General features: G+C 32.8%; 1 protein-coding gene across 5 annotated transcripts; it reads right to left on the bottom strand.

Annotated features, from left to right (window-relative positions):
- Nucleotides 1-1,652: 1,652 nt before the first annotated feature.
- Nucleotides 1,653-19,693, bottom strand: LOC116775038 (protein DEK-like). Of its 5 annotated transcripts, XR_004353801.2 has the most exons (16): nt 19,535-19,693; nt 17,643-17,766; nt 14,758-14,855; nt 13,292-13,393; nt 11,715-11,818; nt 11,229-11,493; nt 10,926-11,088; nt 10,286-10,444; nt 7,931-8,022; nt 7,274-7,426; nt 6,583-6,693; nt 5,454-5,571; nt 5,065-5,249; nt 3,795-3,947; nt 3,093-3,249; nt 1,653-2,881 (listed from the first exon to the last, which is right to left on the bottom strand). XR_004353801.2 is itself a non-coding variant. In XM_032667821.2 (15 exons), exons 1-15 carry the CDS (start codon nt 19,574-19,576, stop codon nt 2,867-2,869), a joined length of 1,884 nt encoding a protein of 627 aa, XP_032523712.1. In that variant the 5' UTR covers nt 19,577-19,693; the 3' UTR covers nt 1,653-2,866. The 5 variants fall into 5 exon arrangements, 4 of the variants coding, with proteins under 4 accessions (XP_032523712.1, XP_032523713.1, XP_032523714.1 ...); XM_032667821.2 differs by lacking the exon at nt 3,093-3,249; XM_032667822.2 differs by lacking the exon at nt 3,093-3,249 and having other exon boundaries at nt 7,937-8,022.
- Between the last annotated feature and the right edge of the window lie 186 nt (nt 19,694-19,879).

Below are 19,879 nucleotides of genomic sequence, written 5' to 3'. Positions count from 1 at the left end.
GTAAGTTTTGTTGTTTGCCTACTGGTTTTATTAATTGACGTAATCACTAGGTATGCCTTGTGTCATAGTTGGAGATCATTTATTGGATGACGAAGTAAAATACTGATTTTTCTAATAAATGAAACTAATATTTTCGGATTACGATTTTGTATGAAACACATCTCCTCTGCCCGTGATCACGGTGGCTGCAAAATTACCGAAACATAGGGTGTATGTAGTTTTTAAAAATAATAAAACACGCGTAGCAAAATCCGAAAATATTAGTTTCATTTAAATGAATATTCGCGAAAGTCTTAGATCTATTACTGATTTTTCTATAGATTAAGATAATATTCTAATGAGCTGAAAATAAGTAAGACGTTACTGACTAGAATTAATTCAGTTAGCAATGAAGTGCAATCAGGCAGTGAGGATTTTAATATTTTAGATCATTCCTTATTCTTTAAGTAGTTTAATCAGTAACAGGCAAGTATATTATAATCTTATTTGGCATTTAGTGAAGCTATAAAAATAGTTAAGATTTTAAAATAATGGAAACGAACAAGTGATTATAAATATTATAAGCGAACATATACGTCAGTTAAAATTAAGTTTGCAACATATAGGTCTCTATAAGGAAGCTGCGCGATGTAGTAATCGATAGTACTGTGAACTAGATTTATGATGTAGCTAGACATAACTATAAAATCCCAGTTTCAGTTAGCCTCTAGTCCTAGGCTGTGCCCTATATTGAATTCACTCCAGGCACCGGAGTAACCGGGTCATACATAACCTATGGAAATGTCATTTCAGTATTTGCATGTTTTAATAAATAAGTAAATTAATTACAGTCTAATTTCTAGATAATTTTAAAATATTACTTTGTAAATTTCTTTCTTTTTATATGTTTACACAAAATTTCGTTTAATATTGTATCATAGATATATTATTTTGTTTCCAAAGGAATGAACAAAAGCAAATTTATGCTAAAAGATACATTATGGTGACTCGGCTCGACCTGTTGATTGTACTGACTCGCTGTTTTAAGACTTCTTTATTATTTATATTTTTTTATTATCATTTGTTTACATAATAATATTAAACTATCATTGTATAAAACATAACCAAATCAGATTTTATTGATGAATAAAGCTGAGTGCTTGGTTTAAATTTCTGTTATATAATTTTAATTTTTTGGACCTGAAACGACTATAAATCTGATTTAAAAGTAGTATCGTTTTGTCATTGATGAGAAATATTTTAGTTCGAAGTAATTTTGGCTTAATATAATATAAAAAACCACAGTAATCTATCTTTAAGATGGGTTTTTGATTGGAACGTTCCGTCCTGTGAACTTATAGTAAAGTTGGTACTTCACTTCATTATCAGGAATATTTCACGTTTTATTTAACTTTGTTAACCGAAACTATGATAACCTGACAATACGTCTTAGACGTTCGATGTAAATTTTTATTTCTTGTGAATTCCCGCGCGTGAATGCAATTTAGGTCATGTACAACCAATGAGATTTCAGTGACGTCATATACTTCAATAGTGACCAAAGACACTCAATATATTTCATAAATGCACAAAAATAAAATAATTGCCTTTTTTTAATTGTCAAGTTAAGAAGGTGGTATGGATAGGTATTAAAAAAAAAATAAAACATCACGTGACATTTCAAACTTTTTATTTGTTTTTTTTTTATTATCTATATTCCAATTGTAAAAGGGAACCAGTCACTCTATCACTCCGTGTCACTACTCTACTGATCTCATCCATTTACACAATATAAAGAAACATCAACCAAAAATAAGGTTAAAAATTCACAAATACACATTTAATGTTGATTAAGACTACCTTACATTAGACGGTCTGGACGCCGATAGAGGTTTGTACGTAAAAATAATAAAAAAAAAATCCGTATGCAAGTCATAGTAAAATATATTAATGTTTATATAGCCAACGACTCGACGGACCGAGGCCTGGATATAGACACGGTCTCTGTGCGCGGAGGCGTTAGTCTCACGTCTATGGACGCCAGACCATATACATCTAGAATGTTTAGCTCACGGACTTAGCAACAGTTCGGCCACAAAATACACTTAAGAAACAAAAGATATATAAATATACAACGCCAGACTCGCGACGTGTACGGTCGATGACGGATCATTACACATTACTGTAGAACTTTGATATTATTGCACAATTTAATTACAACATCTGTCAAAACTATTTCGGAAACAATGAAAAATTAAAAAAAAAATGTATGAAAAGGCGGCTCCAAAAAGTTCGTACAAGAATAATTTTTTTTTTATCAACCTTTATACCATATCCTTAACCGAATTCAGCGAAGCGAAGTTCCCAAACGTGCAGTCCTGTGTATTTACACATCTTATAATACTCTTAACCAAATCTTAATCGAGTTAGAGACTGCAAATCATATAGTTATAGCCTACATACAAAAACCTTACCCTCCTCACGTATTAAAACCAATTAACAATTTTAATAATTTATACACAGACATACGATCCACCACGTGCTGTCTAGAAGTATTATAAACTACAAAACATTTCCGCACGTATGTCTGTCGTGCCGAGTTGAATGAGCCGAATTTGTACAATTGATGCGTACGATAGTCACAGATCTTATATATATAACTGATGCCGACGGTGAGACGACACGGAACAGAAGTAAGTTAGATGCATCGCCCGACCGACAGATGGTCCCGACGCGGCGAAACAAAACACATGTAATATATAGTATTTTTATTACAAATTAAACATTAAAACAACAGGAGGATTATTCTTAGGCTATATAATTATACTATGCCGGATCTTCGGACTTAGTGCTGTGCTTAGTGCTAGGGTTGCGGCCGACCACACGCTCACGACGATATGAGCTGCAAGCGGACATTGAATTATAAAAATTAAAATCATACTCGTGACAACCCTGGATCATCGGTTTGTATATAGCAATATATATATAGTTACTGAGATAGAGCGTTCAAAACCTACGGCGCCATTTCCATTTACCAACAAGTGGAATAATCCAGCGCTATGCAATAATAAAAAAAATAAAAAAAAAAAAACAAAACAAAAAAGTTTAACTACCTTGAAAAGAAAAGCGGGCGTAAAATCCATTTCCACTTCAATTATTTCACATAATATATTATTATTGTAATAATATATAACTATTTCAGTTTATAAACTATATGTATGCTATGTAGACATCTACACTCCGCCTTAACTCGTTAACATCTTAAATACACTGCAACAAACGGAAACAAAAACAAATAATAATATGTGTATTGAGAAGAAAAAAAATAAAAAAAAATGTGTAAAATCAATAATATTTTAAATAAATAATTCTATTGAAACATAGAACTATTAACCTTAATTTAAACATTAGTCTCTTTCAGTGAGAAAAAAAAAATGGTAATAGTGATTATAACGTGTAAAAGATTGTTTACATTAATATATATATGTATAATGATTTTCAAAAAACATATAAAGGTATGTGACGATATGGAAAAAAATATTGCCATTAAACTGATAGGTTTTTTGATCTCTGAAACAAATTACTGAATTGCAAAGAGTTTCTTTTAAGAATTAAATTAAGAAAAATATACAAAAAAATATCCTTTCACCAGCACCACTTTCTCCTAGCAAAATATCCTACAGTGCCGTCTACATGTCACAGAAAGATAGATTTAATAGATATGTGTGGAGTATATATTTACATAGGTGTATGGGTCTGTGAGTGTGTGTGTATATATATATACACAAAAGTGTGTATGTGCGTGTGTATTTTACCGATTTGACAGTAGCTTTAATGAAGTCCTTCTTGTGCGCCAGGTCAAAGTCCGGATAGTGGCTGTAGACCTGCTTGCAGACCGTCTTCATGGTGATCTGCTCCAGGTTCGCGCCCTCCAGGATCTGCTTCACGTACTTCTTAATCTCCTCGTCCTGATAAATACAAATTATCAAACATTACTATATTTAATATTAATTTACATATTATAAATCCTAGTCGTATCTACAACATTTCCAACTTAAACCAGTGTTTTTTTATTTAATACTCGTATAAAAATGCATCTATTCATCCCCATGCTACTATTCAAAGTAAAAATAATATGAAAACTGATTAAATTAATTGAGTTTTCAGAAATTTCTTAGTGACTAGAGCTATAAATAAATATGTAGGCGAAAAAAAAACTGAATTGATCATTAAATGTATTTCCATTTCTTGAGACGAAACTTGTAAGCATTACATGGATACACCGTCAATTAAAAATTCAAATCAAACTGAAAAAAATATCCCAGTCCTTTATCTCAACTAACTTTTAAACATATTTCGTTTATATTATTTTTTTATTTAAATAGAATTTCTATTACGACACTCTCATATTACCTGCCCGTTCACGGTTACTGGGAAATGATCAAAATTTCAGATAAAATATAGCACTATGAGAAACGTAAGCAAAAATGCGAATAACAGTTCTATTTAAATATGTACTCGGCCTTATCAATATTTTAGTATTTAAAGTTCATCAACCCGAGCTAGACTCGAACCTGAAAACTCCCATACGACAATTCCAGTCGCTTTTCAAATTGAGCTATTGTGTTCCAACTCGTTTCGGTGAATTAAACATATTATATTAACGATTGGTGCCATCTGTTGACACATAATTAAAACCCTTATAACATACATATATATTTTAAGCATTATTTAAAATTAAAACCCGCTTCCTACCAACAGCTATTTTCTCATGGACTTAGGAACTGAAGTCAGAGAAAAATTTGGAATATGAAAAAAAAAAGACATGGTCGCCATACATCTATAGCCTATATCACATAACTTCATATACAACACAACTGTCAAGCCTTTGTCCAGGACATCTACAACTATAAAGTATTCCGGGATAATTTTTTATCTATCTTATTGTATACTGAAGAATTTCATGAAAATCCGTCTAGTTTTTATTTCCTTTATTCTTACACTCTCGTTAAATTACTCTCATAATAGTAGCAGGATCAGAATCAGTACAATATGTGTCAACAGGTATAATCAATGAGTACTAACTGTAGGTGGACGCTTGGCTTTCTTGTCAGTTGGCTCGTCATCCTCTTCTCCGCTCTCCTCCTCCTCGCTGCCTTCTTCATCTTCTTCCTCGCTGCCTTCTTCTCCATCTCCAGATTCGTCGGAGGACGCCCGCTTGCCCTTCTTGGCTGGTCTACCGACTGGCTTGGCACCGGCCTTCTTCTTCCCTGTTTGATGAGATGATACATTTGTTTATTCCATTTGTCTTTTAAAATTTCTTTATCTGTATCCCATGTTTCCACATGTCAATGTTTTTGATACATCTCATTAGTACTATCGATTGATTTGAAGCTATTCAAGTTACTATAAACAGCTTATGGAACAATTATTTTTCTGTCGTAAGAATTTCTTGAATAAAATAAAGATGTAACCTGTGGGTGTAGGCGCTTTCCGCTTAGCGGGAGTCGCTTTAGCGCTAGCCTTTGCTACAGCTCCCTTGCGACCCTTAGACACGGACCCCGCGGGCCTACCACGTTTGGACTTCGGTTCCTTGTGGAATACAAATAATTATTAGTACATTAAGGTACAGTACACACTTCATCGTATATATATATTGAGATAAAAATCGTAATCTCTATCTGTAAGGTTCAAATTACTTTAATAAGAGACAAACATAAAAATAAATAAACACTTTTAAGTAGATAATACAACGAAATTATAGAATTTTAAACATAAAACTGTCCTTTAAACAATCTAAACACTTAATCATCTTTATTCAGAGACTTGGGAGTGCTGGACTTATATGTACAACATATCCAAATTCCCACTATCATAATGGCAATATCAGAATTCTAGTAAAATAGTATGAAATAATGCAGTGTGGGCTAGATAATTATAATTTAAAAAAAATAAAGTGTAACATAAATAATATATTAACAAATTAATAAAACCATAATGCAAGTTATTATACGTGCATTAACCTCATAGGGTAAAAACTATTTCGTACGTATGTATATGTAAGTCAATAGAGGCCTATACTTAGAGGTTAAAGGCCCGCCTCTCGTGCATGAGGGTGCGGGTTCGAAACCTGGCTAGTACCAATGTGATTTTTATCGAATCATATGTACTTTCTAAGAGTATTTAGACACCACTGAGGGACGGTGAAGGAAATACTTCGTGAGAAACCGGACTTATAATTTCAAATTATAAGTTTGAAATCGCAAACCCGTCTTGAGCTAGCGTGGTGACTAATGTTCTAACCTTCAGCATGTGAGTAGAGATTTTTTTGTCATCATTGGGCAACAATGAGATGATGATCATGGGTGTTAGAATACCCATTATTAAGGGCTTTATAATGTTTGATTTATATAACACAAGATAGAAATATTACTCATAGAAAACACAGTTGAATTCAGCATTGCCTTTTTTAATGTTAAATGGTTTTCTGAGATGAGAAAAAGTGAGAAGAGGCCTTTGCTCAGCAGTGGGCAACCAAAACATATATATGTGTGTATGCGAGCGTAAGAGTGCATTTATGTGTGTGTATATATATGTACTAACATCTGATTCGTCTCCGTCGCTGGCCGAGTCCAATTCGCTGTCACTATCAGAGCGTTCACTCTCGTCCTCGCTGTCTGAACGTGCCCGTCGTCCGCGGCCTCTGCTGCCACCCTGTTACAACACATCCGTTATTACAAAACTACTAAAAATATAAAACAAAGCGTCCTAACAAATAATTTTTTTTAATACTCCAGCATTAGATCAAATCTCACAAATACGGGTGTACACCATACAGTCCTATAAGCACTGAATACAGACATTTTTAACTTCTGACTTATATACTTTCACTCAATACCAGTGTGTACAGAAATTTACAATTTCATTTGTTTCATAATATGATGAAATTGTTAAAAGTGCCATCTATCGAAAATTATTAGAAACAACATCGACCTGGCGTCGCCTTTCATCTGATGTGACCTTCGACTGCAATTATTCATACACACGGCTTTTGTTTACGAACTTGATTATAAAGCGGATATTTATGTTAACGAAAATGTTTCAATTTTGTATTGATGATACTTTTAAGCTCAGTGAATAAATTTCAACCATCTAATTAGAGATTTCATTAACTAAGAACGAAGACTAATAGGGTTGAGCTCTCTGCTGGAGTTGTGTGTAAGTTGGTTATATGCCCTATCCCAAATCTGTATATCATCAAGTCTCCCTCCCTCCCCTCTCTCCTCTAACTCACCTTCTTCCTCCCCTTGCTCTTGCGCCCCCTCTTCCCCTTACTGGACCGGCGTCGTCCAGAGCTCTTCCTCTTGCGCGCGGCTCCGCTCACACCCTCACCACCTTCAGGGTCGAAGTCCGAGTCCGCCTCAGATCCGCTCGGGTTGAAGGAGCCCTGTTATATTATATAATTAACATTACAACATAGAATTGACATACAAATAGTGTATATACATGTTAATGGTGTTAAAAGATGAGTTATCTATTGCTTGCTACATTTTAAAATCTTTCGTATTAACTTTGAATATTGATATGGTTAATTTTATTTATATACAGACTTATTAATATTAGGAAATGAACTGTACATCACTAAGAATTAAGTTTTTATATAATTACTAAGCATTTCATATATAAAATCATTATTATAACGGCACCTCTGTAGTATTAAATATCTCTGTATACTTGTAGCGGTTTATACAACAAAAAAAAACATGCTCTCAAAGACCAACTATTACCAACAAAACAAACATTAATTTAAATAGTATAAATGTTTTAGTCATGCATTGTTATTATAAGATTCACTGCAAATTTAAAAAAAACTACATAACGTCAAAAATAGGATGATAACAAAAAAAAATAGTAAGTGTCACATCTACTTAGGTATGAAATAGTAACATACACTTACATCAGAGTCCTCCGAGCCGTCCTTGGGCTGCTTGGGACCCTTCACCTTGGTCTCCGGATCAGATTCATACTCTTCGTCCGAGTAGCCTGTAATATTTGGATTATATAATCATAATAGCTAATGTTATTATATAACATTTCATTTTTGATGTCTGCTGATTTAAGGCCCTAAATTCAATATGGACAGCGGTGGATTTACACTAGGGGCAGTCGGGGCAAGTGCCCAGGGCGGCAAATGTTTTAGGGCGGCAAAATTTTGAAAGTGATAAAAATTTTTTTTTAGTTTTATCGAGATTCCCCAATATAATTAATTAATTCTATTAATTTATAATTTTTTGTTTAATTGATAATTTAAGAAATTCAATTCATTCATTATTTATGAATTGTAATTTTGGCACTTTTTTAGTAAAAAATAATAATCAAAATGATTTAATCAATTTGTTTCCTTGGAGATTTCAAATAATAATCGATTTTTCTATTAAATAAAAAAACAAATATTTATTTATGTTTTTAGAATATATAATATAAAAAAGTTTCTGCAATAAATTAATTATTTTAATTTTTAAAAATGAAATACGTAAACTATAAGTTTAAGAGGGAAAATACGTGTAGAAGGCCGTTTTCATGCTGATTTTTATAAATTTTTTTAAGGTATAAAAAATTAATATTATTGATTGAAAATATCAGGTTATTTCATACATATATTTATGAGTATTTATTCGTATTAAACAACAATATAGCACAATAGCACAGAAAAATTGTTTAAATAAAAATGTCGCTTATGATGGAGGTCTATATTCAGCGTAATTGTAAAAAGAAAATGAATTTTTCTGTGCCATTGATTTGAGATAAAAATTATAGCTTCTATAGTGCACACCAACTGTTAAGTCGGAAGACAACCTACGATGTGTATCAGCTGAAATCTCCGCTACTTTTCAAGTTATATTGTCGTAAAATATGGAAAAATATAAATATATGTATGAAATAACCTGATAGTTTCAATATATAACATTAGTTTTCATACCTTAAAAAAATTATTAAAAAATCAGCATGAAAACGTCTTTCTACACGTATTTCCCCCCCTAAGTAAAATTCTAGTAATAGGGCGGACTTTTTTCCGGTGCCCAGGAGCGGCATTGAGTTTAAATCAGGCCCTGAATATGGACAAGATTATTAATGAGAACAAATGAAGAGACAGTAAATGTAATTTACTTAGGAGAGTTTTTTTCAAATTTATTTAACTTTTTTTTTTATTAAATTTGATATTTTTCGGAATTATAAATTGATATCCCTGTTATCTTTGGACTATTTGTAAATTAGTACGTGGATTATTGGACTACTACGAGTTTTCCCACTTCAACCGTTGCGTGCGAACGACCAAAGTTACGTGATATTCAGTATAAACTTAAATTGTATTGCTGTTTTTTTACGCAATTTAGGTAAACTGGGGCAATGTAATTCAGAAAGATTACTAATAAGACAGATTTTGTAGCACACATTTAAGTAATAATATATGTTAGCAAAACAACAGTGGACAGTGAAAATGATAAAAGAAATATTTGATTTGGTTCACTTCCTTAATTACTAGATAGGGATTACTCTTCGAAGAGCCTTACTGCAGCAGATGCGTTATCATTAGACAACGCACCATATCGGTGTATTGCGCATGTGAATAACTACACGACATCGTTACAACCACGTGTTTCGCGCCGTGATAGGTGCGGGTGGTGACACCTACGACCCCGCACACTTATTATCGAACACTGAGGTTCGAGTGGCGCGTGCGAAACCGCCGGGGGTGCGGGGGAGGGGTCTCGGCTGTTGGAAGGGTGTGCGCGGGAGCGCAATATAGGGAGCGCGGCCAGGGGGCATGTTAAGCCGCGCGCAGACACGTAGCCGCAATAGTAGACGTGATATTAATATCTATTATTATACTGCACAGTAGTGTCCCATTTGTTTAATTTTATTGACTTTTGGGTTAAAATTTAACACGTGAAAACCAGTCCATTGAATTATGTTACTCATTCCGAGCAAACTGCTTTCAGTTTTGCTTTATTCCAAACATCGTTGCATAGTGCCACTCTTCAACCCATCCTCTATAATCCCATAAAAATTACCGTTCATCAATCTAATCGCGGCATATTTATCGTATCGAAACGATCAGAGTTAACTTTCCCGCTGAATAGAAAAGTGAGATGTGTATCAGTTTCACCTTTATATCGTTTAGGGCATACGTTATACATGGCAAAATAACCTTTGACAGAAAATATATCACACAGTTACTATGATAATGTGTGCGACTCAGAAGTTTCTGAGTACAAATGTTCGACATCAAACAAACATAAGGTACCTCTGTTGTGTATCTTGACGGCCGCTGATCGTCTCGGTCGGCCGCCGGGTGTCGCCGCTTGCGTGGTAGGGGGGCGAGCAACGCCGCGGGCGTGGGGAGAGTTCGCGACCGGCTGCTGAAGGAAACCGACCAGACGAGCAGCCAACTCACTGGCGCCACCTGGACGATACGATATGATCATTGCATCTTTTCTATACATACACTAGTTTTTACCCTCGACTGCGTCTGCGTTAGTTTCAGAATTAAAATTTTTAGCAGACAGGGCGAACTCTGCTCCTCCTTAAAGGCAGTTAATAAGAAGATTTTGGTTTTTATCTATTACTTTTTTCTTTTTCGATCGGATGAAGGGTATCCTATGCTTTTCTTGGTCCTAATCCATCCTTTCACCAATTTCCAGCCAAACCCGTGCAGCCGTTCTTGAGTTATAAATATTATAACTAACCCGACATTCTTTTCTATACACGTATAAGCAACATCCTTTCTCTTTTCGCTAAGTATATAAGCAATGTCCTTGATTAATATTAATGGCAACTTTTCAAATTTACTGGCCTTAACCATAGTTTAAAGATATGATCCATCATAACGAGAATGCTGGTGTAGCATATCATAATTTAAAACAGAGTATGTGTCCATATAATACCTTTTTTGTCCAAGTCCAACATCTCGCACATCGTCCTCAACTGTTTGGGCTCCATTTTGGCTGTTTCTTCTAGTTTAGCTTTGTACTCCGTGGAACCGATCGCCCATTCGTAGCCTTTGAACTTCTTGATGTTCCTTTTGACGTTGCGATCCAGGCAGAGTTGCTGTGTTTAAAAAATATTATATCAGACAGATTATATGTACTAACTAGTATTTTAAATAATGAGCTAGGTAGTTAATTATATGTAATATATTGAAAAACAAACGAGGATATTAATTTCACGTAAACAGTAAGGAAACTCACTCCGTACAAATACTGGTGCAATATCTTCTGGTCTTGGGTCTTGAAGCGCGACAGTGACACTTCCACGTTGCTGATATGCCCCAAGGGTATACCTTTACCAGCTGGTAGTGGTACAGGGGGTTCAGTTGGCTCCTTTTTGGGTTTCGGTTTCGGAGCCTCTTCCTCCTCCTCCTCTTCCTCTTCTTCCTCCCCCTCCTCCTCACCCTCTTCCTCGTCGTCACCTTCCTCCTCCCCGTCTTTAGGTTTCTTGACTGGTTTCTTTACTCTTTTTAGATAACAAAATAATGACGGAAATGTGAATTATATAGTATTTTTTTGACCAGCGGTAGACTTTAAGTGTAAATCTAATAATAGTTCTCCCAGCATAGTTTTTATATATAATCACAGAACATTACAGCAAAACAATGTCTCACAGGCACAACTTAATGCAATTTCACCTATCAGTGTGCATGTCCTGTACATATTTCTTATTCATGTCAAACCTACTTCTCTTTTGTCTTCTGCTCTTCCTCCTCATCGCCCTCCTCTCCTTCTTCATCCTCCTCCTCCTCATCTTCCTCCTCTTCATCTTCTTCCTCTTCTTCGGTGTCCTGTTGATATTGACATTGGCATTTAAACAGAAAAACAGTATTTATCTGTGACATTACACCTATATATATATATATATATATATATATATATATATATTATAGCTTTGACAAGCAAGTGACGCTTGTTTCGCTTGCCACTTAAATGATTTAATTAGTATCACAATTTCAAGATTTCATATAAGAATTTCAATGACAGATTTCATGAATCACTTATTTATTACATTGTAATTGTATGGGCATTAAAAATAATACAATATAAATTTTAATTAAACTTCATATATAATTATTTATATGACATAGGTATTTATAGTATTTTGATCTTTCAGGATACATTATAAGCTAGTTAGTATAGGAAATATCATATGTTTGGCTGGCTATATTTTGTTATGGCAAATTTTAGTCGGAGCAAACCTTTTAGGATTTATTATGAATGATATTTTAATTTTATTAGTTAAAATTGTACCAAAGTTATTGGGATAATTTTAAAATAGGCTGATTCATTAAATCTAATTCAGCTATTTTTTTAATTTATTGATAGTCGGAGAGAGAACAGACGATAGAGTTAATAATTTAACTGCTCGCAGTCTAGTTAGTATGCCATAGATAAAAAAAATGTCTATAGAACTATCTTAAGACATTATAAGACATATTGCCATGACCACCATTATCAATATAATTTGATTAATAATTTCATACTTTAAAAGTTGTAAGGTTACTTTTCTAACTATCAAGTAAATGAAGACTGCCTTATGACTTATTATTAAAAATTTTTTTGGTACACAAATAATTATTATAACCAGATTGAAGACTGTATTCGATATAACAAAGTTAGATAGGAATTTGAGAAAAATCTACTCTATTATTGAGAACTTTAGATATATTTAGGTATAGAAAGAAATGGTTTTTTATTTAAAAAACATTGATGGTATCTATGAAATGGGAAGTGATTTTGTTTAAAATTGACCAACAAAGAAGAGCCGGAGATATTTATAACTTAAAATTTCATTAAATATACACGATTTAAGGCAAAGACATGGGACGAAACCTCTCAGCACTCCATGGATTCACCGTGCGGGTGCCGGGACCATCGCGTTGCAGGGAGAGGAACTTCAACAGTCCCTGGGACTGGTTTAAGGGTTATCTAACGCGCGTTAAACGCCCACCTCCACCGTCCAATAATATTGTATGGTGAAATACAGTGTAGTTGTAACGGTTCAAATATCACAAAGCGAAAGTAGTTTCGACTAGTATACTGATAAGTTTTTTTTTTGTAAGCCCTGACAGCGTCTAGAAGTGGACTCATCGGGCAAACATTACGAGAAAACAGTTCAGTTAGGACCGAGAATTCAATTCATTCAATGAACATAATTACAAATAAAATTAACTTATTTAATATAGTGTTACCCTGCATCATAGACCCTGACTTTGTAATGTAAATAGAATAAAATTAAAACTCAAGAAAAATCCACAAACCTCTTTCTTGGGCTTCTTCTTCGGCGCTAACTTCTTAGCCCCTTTGTCATTTTCCTTCAAATCCTCTTTGTCGTCATCATCGTGGGTTTCACCGTTTTCTTCCTGTATACAAATAATGTATTATGTGCCATAGTGATGTTGGATAGTACATATTTTAGTTAAATTATCATCAATTTGTGACTAAGAAACAAACATATGGAAAATCATCCAAAAATAAATACGTTGTTGTAGGTTAATTATATTTTGAATGAAAAGTAAGAATTAATTTAATAAAATCGAATACTCTTTTTTTTAATGAAAAAAAAAATATCATATAAACTTAAAAAAAATACATTTACATAAAGCAAAAAAAAAATGTGTATGGTTTGTATAAATTATGGAACGATCATTTCCGTATCAAGTTTCTTGTTTTTTTTTTTTTTTCTTAATTAATAAGACAAAGATCTACACGGTGAGGTCCGGTCAACATGTGCTATCATGACACGCGTTTGTGACACGGTTATGGTAATCGGATAGCTGGCATACGTGTGGATGCGGCTTTAATCTTATATAAACACTTGTTAGTGTGATTGCTGGACATATACATTATATATACGTTAAAATTATACACGTTATATATACATATATCTTAAGGTTGTATATTGATTAGGAACTGCGATTCAAATATAAAAAAAATTCAGATATCCAAAGACAAAAGCAAGGATTCTTATCTGTTTATGGTAAATGATCGGTTTATATATAGAGGGACAATATAGTTTCGTAATATTTTATATTTTCTGTATGAAATTATTTATATAAACAAATATTTAGTCATATATTTTTTTCACATTAAATCACAGATTGTTCACCTTGTACCAAATGTCTTAATAATAAAATGAGATTTGCTTAGACAGTTTTCGATGAATTATACCTTACACGTCACATTAGGGACTGGGCAGAAAAAAATATCAATGGGTCACGATCGACTGGTTTAAAGAGCAAGAACGAGATCGACTACTGATACTCGAGCTTTACTCGTTTTAAAGACGTATTAATTAGTTGGATTTTTATGACAAGATTACTGACTTTATATAGTGTTCTCAAGTGATATATATAATTTAAAAAAATAGGGTTAGAACTTTAAAAACATTTCATATTAATATTATATGATTTCTTTGTTAATTATTATTGGAATTAAATAAATTATGTAGATGAGCTTACAAGAATACCTAATTATTTCTACGCTACAATTAAAATAAGCAATCGGACAAAGGCCTTCCGTGTCTAACTTCAAAAAGCTTAACGACCTTAGTAAGTTTTAACTTTCAACCTAATACTGGAATTTCCATTACAGTAACAAACCGAATGCGTTAAGATAACAATCATTTGTGAATGAAATACTTTCAAACAGTCAGTTTGATCCAGTATCGAGTTTACGCTGTTAATCGTACTAGGGTAACCAACGTCAGGGTTAGTACAAACATTACCTTCTTAGCGTGTTCCGTCTTCACAGCCCTATCATCCTTGGAGTCCTCGCCCTGACAGTCATCTTCTTTGCCGTTCGCCGTCGTTGACTTCGCGTCTCCTATAAAATGATATAATAATAAAATTTCCTATATATTTAAATAAAACTGTTAAAATAAAAATTTAAAAAAAAATGTTTTTCGTATTATACTACGCGTATTCTATTATTTTAAAAAAGTACATACGCCCGACGTTTCGGTTAATTTGCAGCAACCGTGATCAGTGACCACGGGAAGACGAGATGTGAATTGAATGAAAAGTCTAAGATCTTTATTCTTATGTTTTTTCACACGAGATATACATAAACGATTTTAGACCGATTTCGTCACAAAAATTTAAATACATGATTTAATTTTATAGCCCATTTTTTGGCGTAAAAATAAAAAAAGAAAGTCCTTAACTGAATCATTTGAACAAAAAACAAAGTAAATAAAATTATAATTGTTACTAATCAAAAATGTATGTGTATCGTTAGTAGTACTAGCATTGATATGAGATGATTTAGGAATATTAAGAAATGTTATTTAAAGTTGTGATGACATCCAATGATTAATCTTGAGATATGATACATAATATCTTTAGACTGGATGAAAGCATAGTCTTATTTAGCCCGGTGTTATATATGGTGCTGTATAGTCTATTGGAAGATTTTGGTTTGTTGGTTGTTTGGTTTAAAAATATATATATATATATATAGTAAAATGAGAGGTTTTATATGAGCCTGTGTGATTTTTTGGACTATAACACGTATCCGACATAGGCTATCGCATTCATTATTATGAATAATAGGTTACGGACTTAGTGGAAGCTAATTAGAAGCGTAAGAAAGGCTAAAAAAAATACAACCAGAAAGTCGGATAAAAGAAAAAATATATGTTCTTGCTAGCAAATTTTTCGTATTTATTTACAACATTCATTGACAGCCGTGACCCTTAATATTTTTGAAGGATTCGTAGTATTTTTTCGTAATTAATATATATAAAACGACAATACTTTTATCGTAACTAATAATAATCTTACTCAACCGATTTTAATATAATCACGTATTAACCACAAACTATTACTATTACTGTCCCATGCACAGGATATCATTTATCCCGGGATTCCCTTCTGTTCCCGCGGGATAACTTGGTAACAGTCGTATTTTGTAATAAGTCACGTGATACAGAGGACTGTTGCCGCCGACGCTCGTATCACATAATACATATGTTTTTTCAACACATTTTATACAAATCTCTTTGAGCCTTGTTACGAAGTCCACGTGGACGCAGTCGTAGGAAAGAACTAGTATGTAAAAAAAAATTGACGCGTATAGCATTGGAGTTTTTATACTTGAAATATTTTAGTCTTAGTATATATATATAATTTTGGTACATTTAGAGATATAACGTATTTCGTGTTTATACAAACGAAGTTAGGAATATTAAAATTTAAGCGCAAATACTATATACGCATTAAATTAAAAAAAAAAAAACATTATTCAGATTAATTTCTATTTTATAACAAAATAAAAAAAAATATTATCACAGAGATCATTAAAGAGGGCACCGAAACATCTGACTGATAAGAGATAAGGCACACAAACAAAACAAAAATATATATCTAGAGATTAAACTCTATCACTAAGCGTTAATAATAATTTTATTATACATACATATTAATGTATGAATGTTTGTTGCTATTTGAATCAAAAAATTACTAAACCGATTTCGATTAAACTTTATGGTAATGTAGCTAGGATATCAGAATAGGACATGAGCTACAATTTATAGCTGAACTCCCGTGTTATTCCCGCGGGATCAGGACAGCAGTTTTATAATGTATAGTCACGTTATTGGACTATAGATGTCGCTGTTCCTCACCACTTATGTTTTAAACAAACTTTATACATTTCTTTCTTAATCAATTCTCAGGTTTACGAGAACGAAATCGCAGACAAAAACTTTCTAACTAAAAAAATATTATAGGTTTTACATGATGTTTTTCATTTATTTTCTTAAGTTTTTGTTATTTATATTATATTAAGTGGTTATATCATTTCAATTATTTTTTTTTTTTGCTTTATTAATACTAGTGTACTTTCTAAGAGTATTTACTGACACCACTGACAGACGGTGAAGGAGAACATCGTGAAAACTAGACTTATACATTCAAATTATAAGTGTGAAATCACCAATCCGCCTTGAGCTAGCGTGGTGATTAATGCTCTAACCTTCAGCATGTGAGTAGAGATTTTTTGTCATCATTGGGCAACAATGGGCTGATGATGGGTGTTAGAATACCCATTATTAAGGGCTTTTTAATGTTTGAATTATAGAAATATAGAAAAAACACTTAATTCAGCACTCCCTTTTTTAATGTCGGTTAAAAGGTTTGCTGTGATGAGAATGAGTTTCAATAGTAAATAACAGCCGCGTAAGTCGGAGGCTTTGAATTATATACATTAAAGTTTTTTTTACAATTTAATATGTGTTTATTGGATTCGTCAACACGCAAAACTGTAAGTTAATGGTACCCGTGTTTTTAGTGTGACCTGTGATCATGTTAATGTGACACGAAGAATACTTACCTCTCGTTTTAATTATTAGTTACAAAACGCATGATTCTGAGTTACTTGTTCGAATTGAACATATGGTAGCTTATCTGATATATCAAAAAAGTACACATTTACGGAATAACTAGTTTAGATTTTCGTCGATCGGAGGTAGCACCTTCGAATCCCTGGTCGTGTAAATAAAATCACGTTTCGTATTTTCTATTAAGTGTGATTAACTTTTTTATATATCAAATACGCTATCAGGATCCCCATGCCCGCGTACTGTTAGCATCATCTCAGTTTTATTCTGACCTTCTATATTGTCTGCTACGTTGTTACCTTGCGCGTCCATTGGCGCCGACTCACCCTTCGAGTCCTGGGATGATTCGTCTTCCGTCGTCTGCCCGTCGCCTGTTCCGGATTTCTTGTCTTCATCCTGGATTAAAGAGGTTTTATATTTTAGTTCTTTTTTTTAATGTATTACTAAATCCATAATATACAGCTTTAAATTTACAAATATCGTTGTGGTTGATAATGACAATGACAAACTAAAGAGATATTAATATTAGATTTTATTTCATGTGATCTTAAAATTGTCAAATATTATGATTGAATATACGATTTGTGACAATCAGTCAGGACCAAAGAGATTTGTTTATTTTTTTTTTACCTACATATAAATTTTATCCACATTATACATCCTGTTATAGTAATAGCCTTTTAATAAAAATCTGCACTCAGTTACAAATAAGGAGTATTTTTTAAGTGATAGTCTATATGAAAAAGATTTTTTTTAATTTTAAATATTTTTGGTTGAGTTACTTGCTTTTTTTTTACATTGGGATGTTTCTCAAGGTCAATCATTTAATACTCAAGACAGTTTCAGACAATTTTGGCAAGATTCACTAATTAGTAATACATTTTTGGTAAAATTTGATTTTGCAATTTGCATTGATAGTAAGGTGTAACAATATAACAAGGTTTATCTTAAAATATTTTCTTGCCTTGAACATTGTTGCAAGTGATTTACAATAATTAAATTACTTTTAACTTTAGAAATACATAATCATCAACAAAACAAAATTTATAGTATTAGAATATACAGAGTTATGGACGAATATTTTTTATTATAAGGATTTTAGTAAAAAATGGTTCTAACAGATCTCATTACTTAGCAAAATGGGAAATATTAAGATAATCGAAGGTTTTTACATATATTTTTTTATCAAGAAAATGAATTGTATGTATAAATATCAATGATTATCAAATTTTTGCGCAACGGTAAGCAAAACATAGTAAAATTAGATTCTTTATAGCATATGTGAAGAAATTTACAAAAGATATACACATATATTGATATATATCATTTGCAATACAATCAATCTACACTTAGGTACGTAACCGCCGCGACGTAGTATCATAATATTGAGCCTTAACACGATTACAATAAAACACAAACTCCAATACAACATCACCTACACTACCGTGTTGTCTATGTCGATTATAGAGCTGTACTTAACAACTATGCACTTATATTACTGAAAATACGATTCCTGTTTTAACTGAGACTAACATCCGGAATGCAATAAAAAATAAACATTACTGTATCCGATTTTAACAATTGCGCATAAGTTATATCTTATGAAACGCAAAAAAAATCGAATAGAAAAACTAAGGAGGTCACCATTAAAGGCCCCAAGACTGGGTGCTCCGGTTTTATTTACATCGCCCGTTCCGTTTGGAGCGTAAATAATAACGCGCGAAGCGACTGCTCAGTGGAATAACATCATTTTACGATATATTTGAATAGAAATTTCGCAAGAAACAAAATATCAAGGTCATGCGGATTTCCTATCAATGTCATACATATCGTGCACATTCAACAAAGGCCCTGCAATGAAATGCAAAGGGGCGGGGGTGCGAAATATGTGAAATGTTGATAAATATCCCATTAGAATCAGTTTCGATAACTGATTAAGACCTCATAATCACTTTTAAATGTGAAATAATGACGAATATCACAACCCTCCGTGGCGCAGTTCCCGCGTTTAGCGGGAAGCAAACGTTCTGTCAGCCATGTTGAGACGCAGGCAAACATTAATGATATAACACGGAAATAACATCACTTCACACCTCAAATAGTCCTTAACAGATGCGCACTATTATAAAGAAAATTAATACAAATACATTTTTCACAACTATACCTGATTGTCACTGATTTTCGCTTTATCGGTATCACCCGACATTTTTCCTATGAAGAAATTGAAAGCGAATTCCAAGCGTCTTCAAACACCGGACAACACAAATGCACGCACCCACAACATAGAAAAAAGTTTGCGTTTAGTTTCACACAATGCATATAAATTCCGGCGGTTATATATTTATACACGTTTTTATATATTTCATACTATTATAATAAAATTTATATATATCATATTTACAAAATTAAAAAATATATGTAGCATAAAAATATACAAAAGAAAACCTACATTGAGTCAAATTTCTACGATATGTATTTATTATAATTTTTGAATTAAATCCAATGGATT

Source organism: Danaus plexippus, chromosome 25 (genome assembly GCF_018135715.1).
Source record: "Danaus plexippus chromosome 25, MEX_DaPlex, whole genome shotgun sequence".
In the NCBI taxonomy this organism is placed as follows: Eukaryota; Metazoa; Arthropoda; class Insecta; order Lepidoptera; family Nymphalidae; genus Danaus; species Danaus plexippus.
Note: the sequence above shows the minus strand (reverse complement) of the source record. Positions and strands in the feature narration are given on the sequence as shown.